Source organism: Periplaneta americana, chromosome 3 (assembly GCF_040183065.1).
Source record: "Periplaneta americana isolate PAMFEO1 chromosome 3, P.americana_PAMFEO1_priV1, whole genome shotgun sequence".
Classification (NCBI taxonomy): domain Eukaryota; kingdom Metazoa; phylum Arthropoda; class Insecta; order Blattodea; family Blattidae; genus Periplaneta; species Periplaneta americana.
Genome location: NC_091119.1, coordinates 116,146,158 through 116,172,997, shown reverse-complemented (window position 1 = coordinate 116,172,997; position 26,840 = coordinate 116,146,158). Strand labels below are relative to the sequence as shown.

Genomic DNA, 26,840 nt, shown 5'->3' with positions numbered 1-26,840 from the left:
TGTTCATTTTATTAAAGTAAAGTGAGAATAATGTAATGAGTACATTTAAACATTTGCTTTTAATGGAAATGCATAATTTTTAATTGGTCTTAATATTGACTATATTTATTTTAATGCAGGGGCGGCTCCTCTTAAAGGGCCATTGGGACCCGGCCCCGTTCCCCATTTTTGAGAATGTAAATTACAATATAGTGGAGTATATTTCATAATAAAGTCATCTTTCTTGATGTGTTTCTAATACCCCCCCCCCCAAAAAAAATATATATATATTATGCATTGACGCAATTCTGCGAGAGAATGGACTGGCTGGGTCCGTGAGAGTCCGCCCTGTACGTAGTTCATTTTAGCACTAAAGGTTGGACTGTAACATAGCAGTTCTTCCCCGTCCCATTTCCCACCACCGTCATAGTCTTCTAGCGTTACTTGGGACCGGCCCTTCTGTTTAATTCTGTCTGTAGTATTGTGTTAAAATTAAAGTTCTATAATACATTAAGTTCAATGTAAAGTGCGTGTGAGTGTATGTACAGCGTTTAATGCGGATAAGTACGTTTACAGGTGTGCATAACATACACATTAAGTAAAAGTATTATAAATTGTGGAAAAGTGTTTGAAAGAATGAATACCGTAGAGAGTTTGATTTAAACTCCGTTCTAGTGGTTAAAATTAGAAGATAAATTCATTACTACCCGTTGTCGCCATCCCGGCTGCAGCGAGACTGAAACACTTGGCCACGTACTGGGGTTCTGTAAGAAGGGAGAGCTACTTAACAACAGACACCATCGTGCCCGTACAGCAATTGCCAACTTGCTAAGAAACAGAGGGTGGAAAGTACATGAGGAGATTCATTGTGTGTCTGAAGATGATTCTCATAGAAGAGTCGATATAATTGCCATCAATAGAAGAACCCAGAAAGCGATGGTCTTAGACCCTACGATTTGCTTTGAACGAGACACAAATAAAGCACTGCAGGTAAATGGTGACAAGCGAGCTAAATATGTACCTTGTCTTCCATACCTCAGTGAAAAATATGGCATTTCGCTTTACAACTGGGATGTTACAGGCTTACTATTTGGAGCGAGGGGTTGTTTACAAAAATTTACATGTAATATCCTTAAATCCTTTCAAATTCCCTTTTATGAGGTTCAAAAGATTGTAATGGAAATTCTGAAGGGCTCTCTTCAAATTCTACACTATCATCTATATATTAACACGTAAATTTTTGTTTTAATGTACAAATCGAATCATTATTTTGCTCGTTTCATTTCCCTTTATCTTTTATGTTTGTTAATTCCGGATCCCAGTGGTCAACCTCACTAGAGGACGGATGATTTGAAGTAAATCTTAGAAGTTGTCTACTTTTTGGGGGCCATACTCTGCGAACTAATAAGGAGTGTGCAATGTGAGAGAGTAAAATCACATGAAAATTCTACAACACACATTAACAACGCTATATAAAACTTTAGGTGTTGTGTCAATTCAAAAGAAGCGTGTGACGACATAACGTGTCAAATAAGTGACAGATTCCAAACTTCCGGAATTTTTTTCTGCATTTTCGATAGTTTATCCCAAAAAATTTCCTATTTATTGTGATAATTTGCCTGAGTCATTGCTTCAAACCATTATTACGCAATACGACATGCTGAATAAGGAAATACTTAGAAATGAATTAAGTCCATTGTACTCAAATCTCACGTTCAGAAATATACCTACCTCTAGTGCGTTAATGTTGTTACTCCATGAAAATGATCTTACAGACACACAGTAACAAAGTTGTTGGAAATAGTCGGGTAACTTCTCTCTGAATACACTAATCCTTGATAGGGCTTTAAGAAAAACTTTCTTAACCGATGAAATGAACGTATTGACTGTTGGAAACAACTTCCTTACTTCCTCAGCAACTCGATGTAGGCCTGGACAAAACAAGTTAAGTGTATGAGTTTGGCGTAAAATGGCTTCCATAGTTGACCTGCTGCAATCATATGTAGCCTATAATGCCGCTGCATCTGTTACAGTACTCGTTGGTCTTCAACACCATTTGGATATAATGTTTACAATTGCAAATTAAAAAAAATACGCAATACTTCTAGAATTTCCTTTCTGAACGTCTTTTGAACATAATAGATGGGCCTTTCGTGAAACATTTGCATCCATTTTCCCAACAATTAAGTTAACTATATATCGGCCAATTGAATGTGTGGTTTCATCAACTGAAATCCAAATACTGCAGTCGTTAATATCCTCGCGAATTGCCTTAAGTGTTGATTCATATTCTGGATCAAGGTAACTCTTGTGTAATGTTGATTCTGTTGGTATATGTCGAGCACAATATTTTTCTAAAAATGCTTTCAGTGTAGGATTTTCTACGCCTCTACAGTATTCCAAGGGATATCAGCACTTGCAAAAGCATGGCACATATCGTAATAAAACTGGGTTTGTTTTCCAGATGAAGTAGGTTGAGTTAATAGTGTCTGACGATTTGCTTGTTGGTGATTGAAGTTACCTTGATGGAGAGCAGTTTTCTCATGCCTAGAGAAGTGGTATTTCTTATCTGCAGCAATCTACCAGGAAAAAGAAAATAAAGATAGGCCTTTAAAGATGCCATATTGAAATAAATTAAAATTATGCACTTATAGGTTTCAGTTATTTTTCGAGATTAAATTGAATAATATAGAGCAACAACAAGGCACATGTTGCGAATAAAAAATCAATTTAAGATAACGAACATGATACTACATTTTTGCAAGTAACTCAACGATATGAGGACAATAAATTAATTATGTATTTAAAAACCAAAATATGCATGTTCTTGAACCTACTGCTTTGTTGCAAAGATGACACACAATAATTCTTCCATCAGTAGTGAAAGCAGGAATTTCTCCTACCCACAAACGATATGAAGAAGCTTTCGATGTTTTCAATTTTGGTATTTTTTCACCATATAACATCCTCACAAAAACAATCGTAGGCTGACGTGTACTTTGTGTTCTCAACATAGTGCTGGAGTCTGGTAGCAGGTCGATTCCGGAGTAGCGAAACAACACTCCATTGCAACAGGTTATTCCATATCTAACAGTGCCTCCCATATCTATGGGTACTATAAGAATTGCAATTTCCTTAGATCGAACGTAGAAATAAATGCATTATTGTTGAGTGAGTAGTCATATAAAGAAAAAAAGCCAAAAAAAAATTACACATAAAGCAAAAAAGAGGGCAAAAAGTACATATTAAAGCAAAAAAGGCGTAAACGGCAAGAAAGGCAAATAAAGGCAAGATCAAACTTCAACAGAATAATTCATATCTCATGATTCGTGTACATTTACTAAAAGCCTTTAAATATGAACATTCAAATAAAATAGGCATTTTCCTAAATATTCGATGTCTAGTTATGAGATTTTGTACTTGGAACGTAACTAGTCTTTGTATAAAAGGAGGACTGACTAACATTAGTAGCAAAAGAACTAGCTAGATATACAGGGTGTTTAAAAATACGGGGCATAATTTCAGGTATGTATTTCCCACATGTAGACAATCAAAATAGTTCATTACAACATATGTCCGGAAATGCTTTATTTCCGAGTTATGGCCTTCACAACATTGAAATTCACCGGAACGTTTTTCTTTCCGCAGGTCGTTGCCGTCAAAGGAGACATTAAGAGGGCACTCTGATAGTTCATTCCGAGGCGAAGGTTACATTCAGTGTTGTGTAGGCGTTAGACTGTGCGACATGTATTCAAATCAAGAGCTGCCAGAGATACACTTCATGTACGGTAAGGCGGACGGCAATGCTGCGCTGGCTCGTCGTTTGTACCAGGAGAGGTACCCACAGCGACAATATCCAGATCGGAAGACATTTGTACGTCTCCATTACCGTCTGTGCGAGTATGGAAAATTTAACTCTCCTGGTTTGGGAAGGGGACGACCAAGATCTACAACTCCAGAAGTACAGGAGGAGATTCTGGAGGCTGTGAACATGACTCCTTCTATCAGCACACGAAGGGTAGCGTTGCAAGTCACTGTTCCTCATACGACTGTCTGGAGACTGTTGAAAGAGTATCAATTGCATCCTTATCATTTGCAACGTGTACAGGCCATGTCACCAGCAGATTACCCTGCACGAGTTAGTTTCTTTCAGTGGTTCTTGCAGCAGTGTGGTGTAAATCCGAACTTTCCTGCCTTAGTCTTATTTACAAATGAAGCACAGTTCACACGAGATGGCATAACAAATTTCCACAATCAGCATGTATGGGCGTATGAAAACCCACGTGCAACTGTTCCATCTCATCACCAGGTGCTGCTGTCCCTCAACATGTGGGCCGGTATCTTGGTGATCGATTAGTTGGACCCCATGTACTTGTAAACAGATTTACGGGGCAGGCGTACACAAACTTCCTGGAAAACATCATACCTCATGTTTTAGAAGACACTCCACTGATCAATCGTTAACACATTCACTTCTTGCATGATGGCGCTCGTGCACACTTCAGTCGTACGGCTCGCCGGTACTGGATCGAAGGTTTCCTGATCGATGGATAGGTAGAGGTGGCCCAATTGCTTGGCCTCCACGCTCACCTGATCTGAACCCTCTCGATTTCTACTTGTGGGGCCATTTAAAATCATTGGTTTATTCGTCTCCGGTGCCTGATTTGGAATCCCTTCGGAATGGAATTGTGGCATGTTCTGAGGACATACGCAATACTCCTGGAGTTTGGGATCGTGTTCGCAGGTCAATGAGACATCGATGTGAGGTCTGTATTCAAGCAGGAGGTGGACATTTTGAACATCTTCTGTAATGACAACGACTTGCGGAAAGAAAAACGTTCCGGTGAATTTCAATGTTGTGAAGGCCATAACTCGGAAATGAAGCATTTCCGGACACATGTTGTAATTAACCATTTTGATTGTCTACACGTGGGAAATACATACCTGAAATTATGCCCCGTATTTTTTAAACATCCTGTACAATGTACTATGTGGGAGTACAAGAGGTTAGGTTAGTGATGTCAAAGCAAGCGTATTTTTCTGACCTTGACGTCGTGCGCGGGCATTAAGCGCTAGGTATGGAAGGAAGGAGGATTACGTATATGAATGAGCAGCCTGTTGGATTAAGAAAACAGTGGTGCTCAAACTTCAAACGGAACGTGAAATTTTATGTCGTTATTTTTATACGACTTCTTTCTGTTTTATATGTTCTATATTGTATGTAAAACAAAAGTACTAACACCAATTTTTATTTCTTAATATTGCAGTTGTGTTTTAAACGTTAATAACATAATACAGAGTTAAGAAGAAATATTCACATAAATTCCAAGCTGTACAACTATACTGTACTAATTGAATGAAACACATTATTCATAAAGAAAGTGATATCCCAAAGAAAGAGATTCAGTATGACATGATAAGTTGGAATTGATATTGATGGTACCGTCATTTTCCATAACTATGGTCCTGGAACAAACTATGGTTCACAATAAAACTATTCAAAGAACAATGTAGAAGTAACATAGACCGTTCGTAGATAGCTGCGTGACTTGATTTCAAACTTCCGTACAGCAAAATTATAAATAAACGAGGTATTACGTTATGTAGTACAAAATTTGAATGGACTATAGTTGTGTTCCAGGACCATAGTTATGGGAATGACGGTATCTTTAGCCTTGTAAAAGTAATCAATAAACTAATCAAAACAATATTATAGTACAAAGCAATGTTACTTAGATATATGTTTTAACTGTAACTAATATTACATAACAAAACTCTTATCGCATTATGCTTTTAAGGTGATATTGGTGCGCAACTTCCTATGATCAGCATATTTAATTATTTTCTCGAAATCTGGTGAAGCTATAAACTTAACGTCTTTACTATATATGGGCACATTATGTTTTGTTTATGATGTAACAATAGTTGCTTTGTTAATTCATTTTCTTACAAACACTTTCCTTGCAAATATTTTCAAAAATTTTAATACACTGTCTTCAGTATGATAATAAATAAAAGTCAATATTACAGTTGTTTAAATTTAATAACAATCAGTGTAGATGATGAGTGTCTATTCGACATATTCTTTTGCAACCATCTTGCGCACCGCATGATGAATGCCGGTAGCGAAATTGCTGATATTAGAAGTGTTGCATATTGGCAAGGTTCTAAATCTGATACACTTTAATTTCTAATGAAAGTGGTATGTTCATTCTTCCTGAAGACGTTACAATGGCACTTCTTTGTGTTCGTGTAAGTATGAAAGAGTGGGTTACAACGATACGTGTTTAACATTATTAAAAGATAGCCATTTGTAAGCATATAGTTTTGGACAGATTATTTGATGCATGTTTTCGCTACTTAAGTTTACATTTAATTGCAGTTACTGCAGCATATATATATATTTATTGTCGCACCATCGGATCTGTGCCCCTTCAGCGCTGTCGTCGTTCTTGGAAAAGTTAACGCCTCTACTCACCCCATTCCACCCGTTTTTCTCCCACGAACCTTGCCGAATAGGGATGTTGCCAAACTTCCGCCAAACAGTGTCATGTCTCTTGAATATTGATTATAATAATGTAAGGTTAATTATTACTTATTCATAATTTAATTTAAGTAGGTCTAATGATGCTAATTGACTTACGATTGTTTGCAGATAATTATATTATTACAGTGGATATTTATTGGTTAAATTGAAATTACATCAGAAACATGATCGCTTTGCCAGCATTTTTTAACAGTATAATGTGGATGTATCCATGTTTCGTCTAAATACACAATATACTTTCCTTCTCTGCGAAATTTCGCAATTTTTCTTAAATAACTGGCCCTCCATGCTACAATATCATTTCTTTCAATCAAAATACATCTTATTTCTACATTTTTAAATCTATATCCCATGTCTCGAATCACTTTCCGTAGCGGTTCTCTCCCTCCTTGGAAATTTATTGCTTCTCTCGCAACCTTCAATAATTTCTCCAATGTCGGAACTTCTTTCTGCATCGTAGAAAATTCTTGTATCTTTCTTCTTAAAATACATCTGTCCATATCATCTACAAGAATGAAAGGTTCCCTTCGTCTGTTCTTCCCTGATGACTCTAGCTTTTCATCTCCTGCACACACTCCCTCTCTCCTGATTTTCTTTATTAGGCGCTCTGATCTGCCTATATAAATTACATTAAAAAGTTGTATTATATTAGTATTAGTTAAGTAAGTAATTTTAATACGTGATCGATTGAAGTAAAATAAGCCTCACATGTGATCGCAGCTGCTCTTTTCGTTGCCTGATTTATAGGAAACAAATATTGACCTGTTTGTTTCTCTTCATCGCAAAATGCTATTACTTGCTGAATAATATTTCTTTCACCACTCCGTGCTACAGTATTCATGTTGAGTTGACAACACTGGACTGCAAGTGCAAATAAACTGTCCCGCAAGAAGGCTCAAAATTGTGAGTAGTGAGAGAGAGAAAGAGAGAGGGATAGAAAAGAGAGAAATAGGAATACAGGGAGAGAAATGAATTGCCGAGGCTGAAAAGGAATTAAGGTTCAGTTCGCATATCTTACGGGGGCACAGATCCGATGGTCGGACTATATATACACTTGAGGATGTATATGCAATTTGCATAACACTCGTTGATAATTATAGCCATTCATAGAATGTAATAACTATAATTAAATTTCTACTAGTGTTTGCTGCTGAAAATTAAGAACTCGTCGGCTTACAAGGAGAACACATTAAGTTAAAACAAATATTACCTCTGAGAAAAAGGCTTTTTGAAAGCTCTTGACAAAACTGCACTGCCAAAATATTATTTTTAGTAAGTTCGGTTCTATTTACTGTATGTGTATTTAATTTTCCAATTCTAAGTTTATACACATATATTATAATACACGCCTCTTTCTCAGAAGTAATATTTTGACTTAATGTGTTTTGCTTCTAACCGACGAACTATTGTGAATAGCATCTGTTTTGCAGGTAGTATCTGAAAAGTACCCGCTTGATTGTCGTCTAGTGGGCGTCAACTCCTTTGGATATGGAGGTTCAAATGCACATTTATTACTGCAGTGGAATGACAAACACAAGATAAACGGCGGTGCCCCGGCAGACTGTCTTCCAAGACTCGTCGTTGCATCTGGACGCACTGAAGAGGCAGTTGACGTAATTCTCAAAGAGGTGAATAAAGCTATGTACAAGAAATGGAAATGAGGCTGCTATTATAGTTGAGAATTTGTATATAGGCCTATGTATAGATTATTTGAAAACACAGAAGGAATATACTGGAAATTATACTAGAGATAAAATAATAAGGTTGTTGGCAAAACTGATTATTAAAAATTAAATAGTTTGATTTTTTATTCTCTTTATAACTGTATGAAGTATAAAGAGAAAGTACTGTGCAAGTGTAAAATGTCTGTGTCGATAATATTCAAGGAAATTCACTTTTTAAAGATATCTCATATACTGAACAATTTATTTTCGGAATGATATCTATCCACGTCTGTTTTCTCTTGGTGCACAACTATTTCTTTCAAACTGTGGAACGAATTTTTTAACATTCAACATGCAAGAGTGAATTTAACCGAGAATGTAAGTATTTTCACAGAGGATTTTCTTGAAGCACGTTTTCTATACATGTGTCTGGGATTAATGCAATGAAATGATATTCTAAATTCACAGCATCTACACTCATTACTGCCGAATCTAACGAATTTGCGTGAAATACAGTGTGTCCGGCTTAAACGTATACCATTTCATTATTTCATTACTTGAAAAGTATTGTTGGGACTTACACTCGGTTTGCTTCTATGGGTAGGGTAACTCAAAATGTTTTTCACATACCTGATACACCTCGATATGCGCACCATCAGTGGTGCGGCAGACGTCCAATCTGTATTCCACCTCTCTCCATGTGTTTTGCAGCATTGCAGGTTTACATTTGCGACAGCTGCAACAATACGATGGCGCAAATCTGGTAGATCACGAACTGGTGTCTGGTAAACTTGATTCTTGACAAACCCTCACAGAAAAAAATCGAGTGACGTAATGTCTGGGCTTCTAGGGGCCCAAGCAATCGAAGGACTACCTCACCCAATCCAGCGTTGAGGGAACTCATTATCCAAAAAATCTCTCACAATATCCACATAATGGAATGGCGCCCCATCTTGTTGGAAGATCACGTTAAGAGGAAGTAGTTGTGGCACAGCGTACAACTGCAACATGTCTAGGTACATTCTTGCATTAACAGTAGGCTCCGCGAAAAAGAATGGGCCTATAATTCTGTCCTTCAACAATGCACACCACACATTGAGTTTCGTTTATACTTTTCCACTGTGTGGGGATGTTCCGACCCCCATATGCGGCAATTATGTTTAACCTTCCCGGAAGTGTGGAATGTAGCCTCGTCCGAGAAACAAACCATCGAGAAATGCCTCATTTTCATCAATTTTTGCCAGAATTGTCTCCGCGAATGCCCTCCGTCGCGGCTTGTCTTGAGGTTTGATTTGATGACGAATCTGAAGTTTATACGCCCGTAGGCGGAACCTTTTATGGATGACATCGTGTACTGTCGAACGGGGTAAATTTAGCTCCCTACTTGCTCGTCGGATTGATTTACGGGAGCTCCGCTGGAAAGACATACAGATTAATTCGACATCAGCCACCGGAACAGCGCGCTTGGTGTGGTGGCCCGACTTTGAAACCAAACTCCCAGTTTCACGAAGGCATCTGTTCCATTTCATGATTGTTACGTACGTTGGAACATCGTCAGTTGGTCGCAGTTGATATTCACGCCGAAATCGACGTTGTACCTGCGTAACAGATTTCAACTTCGCGAGAGAAAACACACAGAATGCCTTTTGCTCTGAAGTCAACATCGTTACTGACGCTAATTGGCTATTTACGCGAACAACGTAGTTTGCGCATGCGCGCATGCGATGTACACTGCCGCCATGCAAACACAGGAAACATTTTGATTTACCCTACCCGTAGAAGCAAACCGAGTGTAAATGCCAACAATACTGTACTTTTCAAGTAATAAAATAATGAAATAATACGTTTAAGCCGGACACAGCGTATAATGATTTTGTTGATGAATTGCTGCTCTGCTCTTAAATTACAGTCATTTCAATAAATCTCTGTCTTTCTTCATATTATCTTCGCCAACCCAAAACAATACATTGTTTTATCCCTACTGCTACTGTCCGTCTGTGCTGATTGTCTCTTCGGAGTCTCTTCTGGGATAACATTTGTTAACAATGACGGAAATTGCGACTCTGAGAGTTCACGACATGCCACACGGAAAATATTAATAATTTAATAAATATTTTACATCATGGTATAAGTTTTATGATTATCATTATGACTACAGTTGAGGGTATTTTAGACGTTATTTGTACGAATTAAATAGTTCAAAATTATTAGAAGACATAAATACGAACTCAAATTTTGTGTAAGCATTCTTAAACTGTATTTTACGTTAGCAATTTTCAGTTCTATTGAAGAAAGTTTTAACAGTTAAAATGCAGTACCTGTGATAAATATATAATACGTTCTTATTTAATTTGCTCCTGGTTAAGGAAGGTAAAATAGTAGAGCATCACCTATTATAGAACAATTAATTTATTTTCATTCGACTAAATTATATCCTCTTTTTCTTTTGCCTGCTGGCATTGTTTACTTGCTGCTCCTCTTTTCTGTTGATATGTTTTTGTCTCCGGTAGTTGTTTTGTTCTAACTTTATTTAATTTATTTTTGTTTGTTTATTTTTGTTTTCGTTGCCATTTGTTTTGTTTTCGTTTCATGTACGTATGATTTTATACCATACTTCATAGATGTGTTTGTTCAGTCTTGTGTTTTTATTATGATTTGTTATTTTGGTTAATTCATATGATTTTGTTTTTCGTTTATATTGTGTTTTGTTTTGTTTCTTTATTCTTGTTTTATGTGTGCTTCGTCTTTTTTGTTTTTGTCTTGTATTACTCTTTGTTTCGTGTTTGTACCACCATCTGTCTTGTTTGCTTTATGTTTTTTGTGTTTTTGTTTGCCTTTGAGTTACTTTGTGGTTTTGCTTTTTATTTTTATGTTCACATTTTTTATGGTTTTATGATTTCTTCTCATTTTATGTCTTTTTTGTCTGGTATTTGTTCCTGACTTAGTTAATATATTATATTTGTCTTCCTCTTGTGTTTTACTATTGTATTAGTTTAGTCTTAAGTTATGTTAATTTTATCTTGCTTTTTGTTTGTGTTTTAGTTTTATTTATGGTAAGTTTAATTACTAATTATAGGTCATATCACGACTGTCTAGGTTTACTGTTGAAAACACTTGTTGCTGTTGTGCTCCGTGTATTGTTTCGTGGTAATTGGAGTCGAATCCGGCATTCGCCTTTATTTAACTGATAATTGATTATATTCAGCCGAGGAAAACCATGGAAGAAACCTGGACCAGAACCCAGGTCCTACCGAATGCGAGTCTTGTGCGATAGCATTGAGTGATTTCGTTCGGATTTGTTTGTTTTATTTTTCCTTTTCTATTTTATCTTGCTTTTTATTTTATTTATCTTGCTTTTTGTTTATATTTTCTTGCTTCTCTGTTTAATTTGTGTTGATTTGTTTGTTTGTTTCATCTTGGTTTTTGTTCGCTTTGTCTTGCTTCTTTGTTTGGTCAGACTTCTTTTGCTGTTTTATTTTTCTGTTCTTGTTGTTCTTGTTTCTGATACTTTTCATTCTTGGTTCTGTCCTGTTTTTGTTTTCCTTTCAGTTTTTATTTCTGTCTTTTACCTGTTTTTGTTTTGTTGCGTTGCTTTTGTTCAGTTTTTTTTTTGTTATGATCTGGTATTTATTTATCTACTTATCTATTTTGTAAGGCCAATAAAAAAAACTCCTCAGTTGAAAATTATAGAAATAGCCGAAGTATTGTTCTGCAATACGAATTGCTGCCTAGAGAGATTCATTGGTAATCTAAGAAGGAATTAGTTATACCTTTCAAACTAATTGGTCTTTAAATTATTTAGTACTAACCTAAACGTATGAGGAGGATAAATTTTGTGAAAATAATATAGATTTTAACGCAGTTCAACCAATAGGATCTTCCCTACTTACTACCTCGGTACAATTACATGCTCTGTGATAATTAGTCAGTTCTGTGTGTCTAGTTTGAGAGTCGACCAGTTGATGCAGAATTTGTGTCCCTAATGCAAGATATCCAGGCTGAGGAGATCGCAGGACACGTCTATCGAGGGTACACAATTCTTACACAACATGAGAAAAAACTACGCAATATTCAGGTGAGTACATGATATATTGGCATTAAGTAAATATAAAAACAAAATGTCTCAGTTTATCGAAAATATTAAATATGTCAGAAACATTTCTTAAGGAACATCCACACTACTCACTCATTTCCAGTTGGTGACGGAATGGTCGAATGATTCAATTAATTTATTAACGTATATGAAAAAACTTTGTGGATTAGTAACCAAAAATTCTATAAAATAGTGCACACACAAAGTGAAGCGTGGGAAGCTGTTTTCCAAGAATTTGGATTATATGTGGGTTGAAGAAGAAGAAGAAGAAGAAGAAGACCAGCTTGCTACCAACATATAGAAAAGTGCTTCAAAATCTCCCAACTGAGAAAAGTGGGCTAGAGGCTATATATGTCTGACAGTGGCTGCTAGTCGCTCAATAACTGGACTACGATTACGGAATTAAATATTTTTCTTTATTATTTTTGGTCCCACCAAATTAATTAGCACGTCAAGTCTGATGGTGATATGCGACAGAATGTTTTGAAGTACATATAAGTTATCTATTCGCAAATCCCCTAACAGATCACTTCCACTGTAAATTCTCCGACTGCGTAAAACTGAGAATACCCACCGTCTACAATTTTTGCGGAGTTTTCTGCGCGATTCCTCACCCGACAACGTATTATATATCATTAGAAAGCTCGCTCTTTCCACTATTGCTTCGGTTCTTTGGAGCCAAGCCACGTGAGCAACTGAAGTCAGTATGGACATAGGCTAGACACGCTGGACTCGAAATCTGAACGAGCTACCTAGGGCTTGCAAGTCACGCGAGCATGAGTAATGTGGACTTGGCTTTACTCAGCTTTGTCCCAAATTGTTTTCTGCATTATGGTCTGCTGTGTTATTCAAATGAGAATACAGCCCTCTCCATTGTCGTCGGTCTCAACAGTAGATAGTAAATTTCTTTCTGAAACAAAGTTTCACACCTTGCTGTGCATATTGAGATGTATAAGTGATAAAATTATAAGTGGAAAGAATGATTGAAGGAAAGAACGGACTTTGTAAGAAAAGAACCTGGGTAATTTGCTTATGTCAAAACTAATAAAACAAAAGTGCGTAAAGATATAGACCTACCGAATGAAGACGCATTTTTTTAGTGGTTACTTTACGACGCTGTATCAAAATCTCAAGTTATTTAGCGTCTGAATCGAATGAATGTGATAATGCCGGTGAAATGGGGTCCAGCACCGATAGTTACCCAGCATTTGCTCATATTGAGTTGAGGGAGAACCTCAGAAAAATCCTCAACCAAGTAACTTGCCCCGACCGGGATTCGAACTCGGGCCACCTGGTTTCGCGGTCAGACGCACTAATCGTTACTCCACAGGTGTTGACAAGACAGATGTGATGGCCAAGAAAATGATAAGCCATAAACATGTGACGGACTGATCGATATTAATGTTACGTGAAGACGTATCGGTCCAGGATCCATCATGTTGTAGTTGTAGTTTGATTTCTTTTTAGAAGAGATATAAGACATAGGCCTACCACTTGATATTATTTAGTGCTTTACGTACATATCGTGTGTACTGTTTTCTTCTCTCCAGGATTTTTATACTTCTGCTTGTTTTACCAAGTCCTTTTCAGGGCTCTTTTCAATTCGACATTATGCAGAAGATCTCCTGCAACGTATGATGATGACGCAGAGTCTTTAACCAAAACAATTTAAAACATTACATTTAAATAAATATCACTGCCCTATGCGTGGATTCAAATCCAAGGTTTTGGTTTTCACGCAACGTTGAAGCTTCGAATAAAATTTAACATGTATTATTCGCCCTCATTTTCATTAAGTTGATTACGAATGTCTTCACGTGAACCTGCAACTGTATGTGTCATTTAATTTTCAGTACTGTCCAGGCAGTAAGCGGCCAGTCTGGTTTGTGTTCACGGGAATGGGATCCCAGTGGACTGGCATGGGCAAGTCTCTCCTCAACATCCCTGTATTTGCTGCAGCTATTGAGAAGTGCCAGAGCGTTCTGGAACCTTACGGTGTGGATTTGTACAACATTATTACAACTGCTGATCCAAGCGTCTTCGATGATGCTGTCAATTGCCTTGTTGGCGTTGTAGCATATCAGGTGAGTACGAACACTATCTGAGGAGATACATTTAAGGTCAGAACACGATTCTGAGGGAATAAATTTAAAGTTATTTATGCCGAGAACTATGTTCATACATGTGTTACTGTAAAGATAGAGATGCTACTTCTGACTTATGCAAACCAGGGGGGATGCAACTCTTATTGGATGATTTCTTACATGAACGGCGTCTGTCTTCAATAATTTCTCAATGGGCGGCAAACAAATCGAATTTTGCTCCAAACATGAGCGACAGTATTTTCATTTTAAATTCAAATTTCAACGTTCGAGTTCACTGACCACAGTACCAGTAGAATATACTACTCTTCTTTTGTTATTGTGTATTATACGTCTTGTTTTATACTATTCAACAGAATGTCAGGTAAGCAGTTAATACATGCTTACTGCTAATCTTACAAATAGAAATGTATTTAATGAAATTGTAAATGAAACACATTATTTTGATGTACTTTTCACTTACTATCAATGAGCTTATTGCAAAATGAAGTGATTGATACGTTTCAAGCAAACAAATGCATAAGAATTCAATATATAATAGTATATGTTATTTATTAGGGTTGTAAGAATCATCACGACAATGTTTATGATTCCAGCTTGCCACAGAAAACCAGGGCCAGAACATGCTAAGTACCTTTAGGATCAATTAAATTAGCACAGATGAAGCCTACGATACCAAATAAAACCTTTTCCTGTTTAACATGAAAAATGTCTAGTCTATCAGTGCAGTTTGTGTAACTATTGCGATATAACAATCTGTAGGTCCGAAGACGGAGGTAATTTAAAGAAATACATTAAGTAAACAATATTACATACCTCAAAATACTTCGGAAAGTGGAAAAAATACCAAGCCCGTATCCCTTCTTTTTGAGCCTATACGTATTACGTATTTAATTCTTTTGCATGTGTTTTCTTGAAGCTTATCCATAATTATTCTCATTATGTTTCATTTATACAGAGATATTATTATCATACGTCCCAGAAAAGAGCGGCCGGCCAGGCGTGGTTTCCGCCGTGCGCTAACCGTTTCTCCCGCGCAATCGAGCTCCAGTAGCCATATGGTATTCAGTGTGCTTAGAAGTCGTGTAATGAAACTCTCTATTCTTCAATTGTACAACGTTAGTGTATAAAGTTTAGTGATTATTGTGTATTTAGTTAATGTCTAGTAACAAATTCTCACTGTGTGAACGTTGTATATGTACAATACGTACATAAAAAGCAGAAGGTCGTGTGCGAAAACAAGACGAAAATTTCGAATAAAGTTTCCAAACAGATCTGTGCCTTCTGCCAAAACAATTATACGACTTGCTAAAATATTTAAAGAAGTAGGCTCAGTGAAGAATCGAAAATCAAGCAGAAAACGTAGTGTTTTTATGCGGAACGATTGTCAGTTTATTTCCAACAAGATTCCGCCACTGCTCATACAGCTGCCGTGTCAATGAGGAAATTGAGGCATATTTTCGGTATGAGACTAATCAATAATAATTTGCGGCCTCTACGAAGCCCAGATATAACACCCTGTGACTTTTATTTATGGGGAATACTAAAAGGTAGGGTTTATAGGAAAAATCCTCATTCTATACACGACCTAAAAGATTATATACGACAAGAAATCCAAGCTATCAATGATGTGGAACTTCAGAGTGTTGTTCATTCATTCATCAGAAGATGTCGTTGTGTGTGGCGGCAAACGGGGTCCATTTTCAGCAACGACTGTGAGCATGGTAAGTCCAAATTATTAAACATTTATTGTTAGTACTGTTATTTATTGAAGAAGCGCCGGAGAAATGGTTATGCGCTCGGCGGAAACCATACAGGTGCTGCCGACCATCCGACCGCTCTTTTCTGGGACGTATGATAATAATAGCTCTATATTTTCAATTTCAGTAAATACATTTCCATTTAAAAACCAGTAAGGATCAAGTCCTTACTTGATAACCTGTTGAATAATATAAAATAACACGTATAAGGCATTTTATCCCTTAAGAGTTATAAACAACATGCAATTTCCATTTCTTTCCCAACCCGAAATGCCAGGCTGAGAACTATTGACTGTTGTTATCAAAAGGTTGTCTGGGAAAAGGCGAATAAAATTATAATCGAAATACAATATAAATTAAAAATACTGTACATTGCAGTAGTGAATGAAATGATCTGGTACAGTAGAGAATATTGTTACCGACACAGCAAGAGAGGTGGGTGGTAAGATAGTAAATGCTGTTACCGACTTCAGATTTGCAAACGCCCACAGATGGCTCTACGGTCGTCCTGGCTGCTTGCACGTCTCGTAGTTACAACTAGGGAAGGAACGTTTATCAAAGCATTTAACAATTTTATTGCACCTAATATCTAGTTCTATTGAGTTCATCAGCTTATGATTAGGAAACACAAACGACATGTGCTAATTAAATATGTCTAGTTATATTCACTTCATTAGGTTATGATTACGAAAGGAAATAAATTATTTTCAGATATGATAACTAAATACTCTTTTGACTAACAATACTTGTACTAATGGAAAAACAATACATAGAAGTACACAAAAACTTGGTTAGGAATACAGCATAAACAATGAATGAAACAAACTGTAGGTTAAATACAGAAATAAAAGGTCAATAATTATAAACAAAACATTTCTTAGATATCTTAAATTTCATTCAGCAAATGATGAGGAGGGCGTTTCTTTTCGATGAGTTATGTTTGGTGCGATCGATCTTGCACTTGCAATTCGAAAGATGTTTATCAGTTAGAGTAGCTCTTTTTGGAGTTTTATAATTATCTTCATTAGAGAGAACAGTTTCTCACACAGATATGTTGAGCCTAATATTGATAACAGTTTCGCAGCCATTTTGTGCATATTTGGGAAATCTGTTTGCGAAAAATGTTCATAAAATTGTGATAGGCTTGTTCGTGATTGATATTTAGCCTTCAGCTCATTGTGACATCGAATTGTGAGCAACTCGCACTTAAGATCAGAAGGAACAGCATTCATTATTATAGTAGTTGAATAGGGCGCAGCAGACTTTAACATCCATTGATAAAATGTGTAGGTCTCGAAATCTGATAGAAAATTCTGGAATTAGACTCTCAAGAATACCTGCAAATGCCTGTAATTGATTCATGTCAAACTAGATGTTCTCGTTGACAATTTGGGAAAATGGGCTCACTCTCCTTTCAAAATCTGACGCTGCCAAACTCAGACTGCAGCGTGGTACAAAGTAATGTGGTGCCATCTAGTCTTACAGCACAAACTATATTTTAGAAGTCGACAGCTCTCGTCTCTTTCAGGCGCTCATCCCGCTAGCTCAAAGAGCGAGCTTTCTCATTGCTCACCTCTGGTTTAAGGATTGAGCTGCACATCTTTGTGTGTATAATCCTATCTGTGATGGAAACATGTTTTGCAGGTGGGGCTGGTGGACGTTTTGAGAGCAGTGGACATCATTCCAGATGGCTTCGTGGGTGTCTCGGTGGGGGAACTGGGCTGCAGCTATGTAGACGGCTGCCTCACAGCTGAGCAGACGGTGCTGGCAGCGTACTGGTGTGGCCGTGCTCTCAAGGAAACTGAGCTCAGCAAAGGCATGATGGCTGCTGTCGGTGAGTCTGCTACAATTTGCATATATCAAAATGGGTGTAAATTTCACTATTTGTATCTCTTATCTCGACCATAATCATCAAGAACGAATTTTGTTAATGATTATTAAGATATCACTGTTCTTATTTATCAGCAATACTAATCGGCAATAGATCGCCGAGGCGTCAAATCCAAAGAGCGCAAGTCGTTTCACTGCAAGGTAGTAAATTTGAAATAATACATACATGTATATGGCAGCATCCAAAGTAATTAATTTGCTACGCCACTGGGTTAGCGAATATTTCTTTACTTTCCCTACAAAATAAAGCCGTATGAAATATTAGATACCGGTATCCATGTATGTTTGGTTTAGTGTAACGATTGTACTACATAAAAGTATGAACCTATCTCAAATCCAAAACATCTGTAGACAAAAGTGTTAGAAGTAATACAAATCTCCATGAACGCATTCTGTAATGGGCGTAATGTAAGCGAGTCTTCCGCATTATGCTATAAACCACAAAGCTGTGGCGAGACACTGCGTAATAAATCCCTACAAATATAATTGGATATTGACGTAAAACAAAAAATCATTATAATTTAAAATTAACAAACAATGAACTATATTCCTACAACCATGGGGAAACTAACAATGTTCATATAGACAGCATCATTGTCTGTAACGCACTGATAATAAGATGATTGTTATCAAAATTTGGGATCTGACTATAACTACTATAATAGAACTTGATTGAAGACCATAACTGTTGATGAATATTGACAATAAGTTTGGCAGCTGTTCATGTTTAAAGAACTAAGAATGTGGTTAAACACAAGTTCAATCCAACTCTATAGGTCTGGGGAAAAAGAAAACTAGGAAGTTGTGTCCACCTGACATCGATGTGGCTTGCTATTTTGGACCAAACTTGTGCGCGATTTCTGGACCAGAACACTCAGTGAGGAGGTTCCTGACGATATTGAAGAAAGAAGATGTGTACGTTGAGGAAATTGAAAGTTCCAGCATTGCATGTCATAGCTCTCATGTCGCCAAAGCAGGACCTGCTGTGCTCAAGTATTTGGAACAGGTGAGTCCTCGTGATGCAGGTTCCCTCCCACTCACTCCCTTACTTTTCTCTATACTCCCCTATTCTTTTTTATTCCTCAATTTAATTAGTTTATTTACAATCTAAGACTTCAAACAGGTAATTGTATAATGTTTGGCGAAATTTCCTTTGAAAAGAGAAGATGATTAGACGATTTCGATCCAATGACTAATTTTGAGGAAATATAACCATTAGTTTTGGATAAGAATTGCCTATTTTACTAGTAATTTTATATTCTATGTTACCGAAAGACCAGTTCTTGTTTGCATAAAATATTATCTGTATAAGTTATGCTGATACATGTATGTAGAAGTAAACATTTTCCTTCCGTTTAAATAAAATAATAATAGTAAACTGCCCCCCATTGAGGGTAGCCCTTACGGACTCAGTATATCCTAAAAAAAATATTATACATATGTAAACATAGATATTAAATTTTAAAGAAGGGAAACAAGGAAAAGAGCGTGAAAAATTACAATTGCTATTAATGTGGCACCATGTGATTAATTAGGATTTGGCAGGATTTTTTTAACACAATTATCACAATGTCTTCCCTCAGAGATGTTGGCAGAGCAAACTACCGTCGAAATTCTTCGAAAAAAGCTGGTATAGTCCCTCGAGCACGTATGAGCAAGCCGAATACCTCAACGTGAATTAAGGCATATTTCAGCCTGAAATAGTTGACTGTAGGCTCGTAGTTAGACTTCTTCTCAAGGTGGACCTCGGCTGATTGATGACATTCTACTTCAAAACGTATCGTGGGGTCCACAATGATGCCCTGTTTAGTGTCAGCATTGTACGCTAAAATATCTACTAGTCTCATTGACCCATTTTCAGCTAGACAGGAGATTTCTTCTTCTACTATCTAGCTCTTATTTCTTAATGCAGCAGCAATTTTGGATCTTACAAGATGATGTCTAGAGTTCGTCAAGAGCAATCCCTGTTCACAGAATCCCAAGACGTGTGCTAAAGTTTCAATCTCTGGGCAGTAGAACAGTAGAACCTGAGTTATACCCAGTTATACGTAGTTCTAGTTTGTACCGTACATAATTATACAGAAGTCCTGGAAAAATTACATTTAATTATATATAAATTATTTCTGATATACACATAATTGATTTGTACGTAATTAACTTTTGAAAGTAGTACCGGTATTTAAAAAATACAATTTGGATTGTATATATTTCTGTTTATTTTTATACGTAATGAAGTTTCATGCTAACTTCACATTTTTGTGGGATAGTAACCACGAACTGTATGAAATAGTTTTGCATATAAAAAGTGAAGCGTGGGAAGCTATTTTCCAAGAACTCGGGATATGTGTAGCATACCGGTAGTTGAAGAAGATGGCCAGCTTGCTAGCAACAGATAGAAAAGTGAGTAAAAGCTCGCAACTGGGAAAAGTGGGTCAGAGTGTGTCTGAGAGCGACTAATGGTGACATGCAAAAAAAAAAAGTTTAAGTTGTTTATAAAGTTGTATATTTTCCAACTCGTATAATGGAAAAGTAGAAAATGATATTGACATTTTACCTGCCTGTTCTGTCTGTGCCCATCCACCAAATTATGCATGTGATAGTGAAGTCTATATAATCAGGACCAGGCAGGGTGATTTTTATTTGCATATTGCAGAGTATTCCTCATTCGAAGCCCCGGTCTCCCAAGTGGGTGAGCTCCTCAGTACCGCAGAGTGCTTGGAGCACTCCACTAGCAACACACTCATCAGCTGAGTACCATACCAATAACCTGCTGAGCCCAGTGCTGTTCCAAGAGGCATCGCGTCACATCCCTGCCAACGCCATCACAATAGAAATAGCACCACACGGTCTGCTGCAGGCCATTCTGCACAGATCTCTAGCCAAGACCATCACCAACATCGCCCTCACGCAGAGAGGACATCCTGACTGCACAGAGTTCCTCCTCGTTGCTCTCGGCAAGTACGTGTCCAATACAGAATATCCACAAATGTGCAGTTATAGCGAGAGTAGTAATGTATTTAATAATGCAGCGATTATTAGATGTCTAACTTCAACGTGGGTGAGAAATGTCCAGCAAATTCTGCCTGGATCCTCTTATCAGGTACAGGATCCTTTATATGCTGTAAAAGTACGGCACATGTCTCCCATTCTAAGGTTTTTATCGCTCTTTGAAATCCATGGTTCTTGGCTGGATTTGAACCCGCGAATCGTCAGCACGGTAATCGCGAACCTCCGAGGACGACTCCGTGAATGTGAAGAAGGGAAAATTGACTAAAATTTAACAGTTATTTAACTGGTACGACATTTTTGAGATAGACTAACGTGTTTTTTGGCTGTTTACATGGCGTAGTTATAGGCCATTCGTTATCTCGTGAAACCTACCTGCACGTGAGGGGAAGGAAAAAGTGGACTGAGAGGTTTCCCTCCCTCTCTACTCTTCGACTTGGAAGTTAGCTAGTTCACTTATCCCCACCATAAAGTTCTTACTATGAGCTACGGCGCGCGAATGCATTTGGTTTCACGAGAATACGAATGACGTACACGTAATCCCATAGCTTAGATTTGTCTCGACAAATACCATTCCGCCGTCAGCAATTTATTCCAAAGATACTAGGTAGGCCTAACTTCCTAGTTCACACGCGTCGTTATATAAGCAATGTTAAAAATGATAGTTTGCAACACTACACTGAAATCAGGTTGCCATCGGCATCCAATTCTCTTCAACTATGTCATCTGATAACTCAAGTTTTTCTTGAAGCCAATATGGAGCATTCTTTACTTCTTGAGTTGTTTTTAAACGTGAAGAGACCTACATTTTTCTTTACTTCATGAAATAATAATCAGTGGCGGTTTGAGGACGAGAAACTGTGTGTGATACTGAAATTAAACAAAGTATTTTTAAAATCTCATTTTCATTTATTCCTTTAGACTTTGGTTCTGCGTCTTTCTGAAATAGCGCCGATACAATAATAATTGCCAGGCAACAGTTAACTTAATTCATCATGCGGCCATCTTTGTGAGAGACGTAAGTATAATAGGAACGACCTTATGGAATAATCATAAAATCATGTACCAGTCTGTTAACACCTGGCTACAGATCTATACATCTTGTAGCACATTTAACACTTCAAGTCGTGCTAGCTGTCAGAAGTAAGAGAATGGTGCAAGAGTGTGTATAAAAGAAATTTATTCATTTTCGTATGCTAGAAAGGAAAGTCCTACCAAGCTGCTGAAACCGATCAGAGAGCAGAGTAATAATTTCACTCTCCATTATGTAAATCGATAATATTTAATATAGATATTATATTTGAGCATATATCATTTATGTCACTTATGTGCAAAAGCACTTTAGAAGTAGCTACCTGTGGAAATAATACAAACATGTCATGTTAGATGAAGCAGTGGTGAATAGGGGAAATCAGGCAAATATGGGTACTTTTAAGGTAATGCTCATGTTACCCCAATTCTTCATGAGTTACGAAGCATCAGATAGTATATTGGTAAACCTGAACTGAAGTTGCGAACCATACTGTAAATGGTGTTGACGCTGCTGGACATATGAACGCTACAAATACAATAAAATTATGTATGTGAGCACACTTTGGAGCATAGCAAAAATAGTGCTGTTGTTGATTTTAATAATAATAATAATAATAATAATAATAATAATAATAATAATTTATTTAATCTAGCAGAGCTAAGGCCAGTAGGCCTTCTCTTCCGCCCAGCCAGACTCTAATTCTAATTGAATACAATTGGTTTCATAGTTATTACATTAATACCTAGACCATAAAACAACATGAAAGTAAATAATGAAAGTTGGATAAGTAATGTTAGTCTGATAATAATAAACATTGATAAGAAATAGTGATGATGATGATAATAATAAGAGATAATTTAAATATTTATTCTGTGATTATATATATATATATATATAAAACCATTAAACATTGAGCAACCTGAAAGAGCTATTATTGTTAACAAGAAATTGTTAGAAAAATATTTCGTTAGTCTATATGATTTACTTAGGAAATGACTGCTACTAATGTGTGAGTAGTACCGAGAAACTTTGCAGGCAGGAATGTTAGATTTAAACAGAACAATAATCTATTTGGTGGAGGTTCTGAAGCATGTACTCTCTGTACAGACTGGTTATCTGTTAAAATAATACACTAAGGCAAATATGGGCACTGTCATTAAGGGTATTATGGGCACAAACATCGAATGCTATTTTTTAAATCGTTCATTCATATTTTTCTAGAGAATGGAGTTTTAAGAGGTAAATGTCATTTACATAATTGAAATTTACTTATATACTCTTAGTATTTGACAATAATTTAGATGATTAAGCCCTACTTATTCTAACTTTTCATTACAATTAAAAAAAATTAACATTCAATGATTTTTTAACTCCCTTCTCAATACCAGGACAGTCGTATAATAATTGTTTATGTTCATTGCTATAATTTTATTGACTATAATAAAAATTATATACAAAATTTAGTTTATAGAAATGGAATGTTATCTTACACAAAAGCTAGAATATTTTTCTTTGTTTTTATTGTTTGTCTAGAGTTATCAAAAGTGTGGCAACAAGAGTCAATAAATTTAGAAAATAAGCAACCTGAAAGCACTTGAATACGAATGCATTTTCTTCAAAAAATGCTTCTTGCATTTGCCCTGCATGTGGAGGAAATTTTTATACTGAGCAAAATGGAGAAAAGTGAGTACAGTGTGAAGGATTATGCGCTTTTTAGTACAATGAAGAATGTGTTGAGATGGAAAGTGATTCAATTTGCTCAGTGTTCTGTTACTTCACCAATAACTTCATTCTGTGAATGGTTAGTGTAGAAATCATTAAATACATATATTTTGTATTAAATATACGCTTGAAAATTTAAAATGCATTTAATTTCTATACTGCCCATATTACCAACATATGTGACTGTATTATACTTAGAGTGCAAATAATATGGGCACTTGTAAGGTTCTAGTAAAAAGCATATATATGCAACATAAAAGAATAATTTTAACATAAAATAATAGTTTTAACATTTAAATGGGTTATATTTTTTAAATAGATATTCTCTAAAATGTTTGTTTGTAAGCTGTTATCATTACTCAAGTGCAAGATATAGAGTAAAATGCCTTATGGGCCCATATTTGCCTGACTTCCCCTATTCAATTTATTCCCAGCAATATTATAAAATTAATTAATCTCAAAAGTAGGCCTAATAAAGAAGTGTAACACTATTTTTTTTACATATTTGATGGAGGGCGATGGAAATAAAACTGTAGGGGGTATTGTGTGTATAGTGCATCATTTTATCTTGCCACACTCGCAGATGTAGAGAGGACGCGCCAGTGCACAGCACAACTGCACACGTGCGAGCGTGGAAGATTAAATGTATGCACTGTATGTGGAAGGCTTGCTCCCTATCTTCCTTAGCGCCATAAAGCTTTTCTGATCACAAGGAAATAATATATACACACATTCCCAATCGTTACGTTTCATATTTCTAAAACAGGTAAATGGGTTTAGTGGAGGTCTGGGAAATGATCCATTCTCAATGTGCTTCAGTTTAGTGATAACAAAATATTTGTATATGCTTGAGGTTTTCAAACTTATTAGATTGATCGTAATTATTCCGACAGTGCCTTTTTCCATAATGTTTTAATTTTCTACGTTCAAACAAATTCAAGTCGTAATCCAGTCTAATACAAGTACAATTGAAACTATCATTGCTCTTTTTAAGAACATTAAAAAAAAGTTGCTGACGATAGTAAAGTTGGAACCCACTCTCTAAGGTGAAGTTACTGGATTTGTTTCATGGAACAGATAGAAAAACATACAGGGGAAAACTTGCCTTGAAATGAAATAGAAAGGAAACATCAGTTTCACAGACATTGTCTACTCGCATACTTGTTCATTGCCAATGTAATGTTCCGTATTGTCTTATTTTGAGAATGCGATGTCGTGTACACCCCGATGTTCCGATAGGAGCATCATGTTTGTGCCACTTCAGATAGCGCCATAATGTTCTTGCTCCATTTGCTGTAGCACCGTAACGTGTTTGCGCCACTAAGTCATACATAAATTCAAGAAAATATTTATTTTAAGTTGGTATCACGTTTCGATGTTAGGGCGCAATTTTCCGTCCCACTTTCCCACACTGCGGACTGGCACGCGAATAAACGCGTGGTTTTCTATTTTCCTTATATGGACCTGCATGCCCATTATATTAATTTTGAAATAAGTTTCTGTTTGAATGTATTTTTTCAAACTGCAATTGCCTTAACCCTAAAACAAATAGCTTACTACAATACCGGACAGCTGTATACTAGCAGCATTGACGTGAGTGCGAAATATCGCGGACTTGACATCTAGTGGAGCGGCGTGGAATTACGTCCACAAATATAAATATTAACATAGCGGAATTCGGACTATTGTTTAAAACGTGAGATACTAATATGGAATAATATACGAGACACTTAATAAATGTTGAATAGTACCGTATTTAATGTAACATTATTTTATATCAAAGCTACATATTATGAGAAATATTGCGTGCTTCATATTATTTCCCGTAATTAATTGTTGCGTATTTTTTCTTTGCTTTAGTGAGACAAAATTAATTCTGATATTAAGAATGAATTTACAATTACGCTTTATATATCCATTGCTGACAACTGCAAAGATAAAAGTGGTAGTAATCTGATACTTGTAATAATTAGTAAAGGCATGTGGACAACAATAAAACTTAATTTGCTAAAATCTTAAAATTTCCAATATATTTTAACTTCTATTCATTTATTAGGCCTAAATAAAAAAGCTAATTTTTATTGTTCTGTCAACACAGAGACAAAGGCATTAGGCCTACTACAGAATTTTGTTGACTCACGTTTTATGAACTCTCGGAAATCGAAAGTACGATTTGGAGCAATTTGTAATGCTGTAATTGTAGTAGGCTAATTATAAACAGCACATATACCCTGACATTTTAACACTGCACTAATTAATAAAACTATTAACCAGCCCAGCAACAATATGCATTGCAGTTGATTACAGCTTGTTTCGCGAGTATCTCCACACCGGCCGCCTAGGTAGCAGCACCCGTGTCGTTCGCGCGCAGAACTGCTAGCTGTCCGGTATTATTATAGTAAGGTATTAGCTTTAAACTGGCAAAACTTCATTTCTCACACTAGTTTATTAAACCGTGTCGGACTGTAAAGAAAACAACTATCGCAATGTCCATATGTTTTATGTTGTACAATATTATAGTATTGTGAAATTTTGGTTAAATTTAATTTTATTTATCCATGACCATAACGAAAAACATGCCTTTACTAAATACTTTTGCGTTTGTAAAGTAGGCTTTTATTCAACATCACTTTATTTCACTAGTGAGATAAAGACTTTACCTCACAGTTTGTACTTTATCTCACAGTTCATTAGTATTTTCCTAGTACCCGGGTACACACGTATACTTTTCCATTGAACTATTACTCAAGAAGTTAATATATTAGTTACTAGATGTCACTACCTCTACTTCTTTATTACCATTTCTTAAATATACATACACTCAATCTCCTTCTCTTTTCTCTATCTGCTACGTCGTAATTTGTACATTACATCCATATCTAATATGCATCTTTTTAAAATTTTGTAATAATTTACCTTTTGGGATGCGAGGAGACTTGAAACTGCGAAGTTGGGTTTATAGGATATTAAAACAACACGCGTTAGCCAACTGAGCTAAACAGACACAATGATTAATTAAGTTTTAATATTCCTCTTAAGTTTAC

General features: G+C 36.3%; 1 protein-coding gene across 4 annotated transcripts in view; it reads left to right on the top strand.

Moving 5' to 3' along the window:
• Positions 1-26,840, top strand: part of LOC138696405 (fatty acid synthase-like) — a 260,583-nt gene that overhangs the window by 104,370 nt on the left and 129,373 nt on the right. For all 4 annotated transcript variants that reach the window (XM_069821328.1, XM_069821325.1, XM_069821327.1 and 1 more), the window contains exons 8-13: positions 7,957-8,154; positions 12,134-12,265; positions 14,137-14,367; positions 17,790-17,979; positions 18,812-19,041; positions 20,689-20,993. In XM_069821328.1, coding sequence (XP_069677429.1) covers positions 7,957-8,154; positions 12,134-12,265; positions 14,137-14,367; positions 17,790-17,979; positions 18,812-19,041; positions 20,689-20,993 — 1,286 coding nt within the window. The remainder of the gene's footprint in view (positions 1-7,956; positions 8,155-12,133; positions 12,266-14,136; positions 14,368-17,789; positions 17,980-18,811; positions 19,042-20,688; positions 20,994-26,840) is intronic.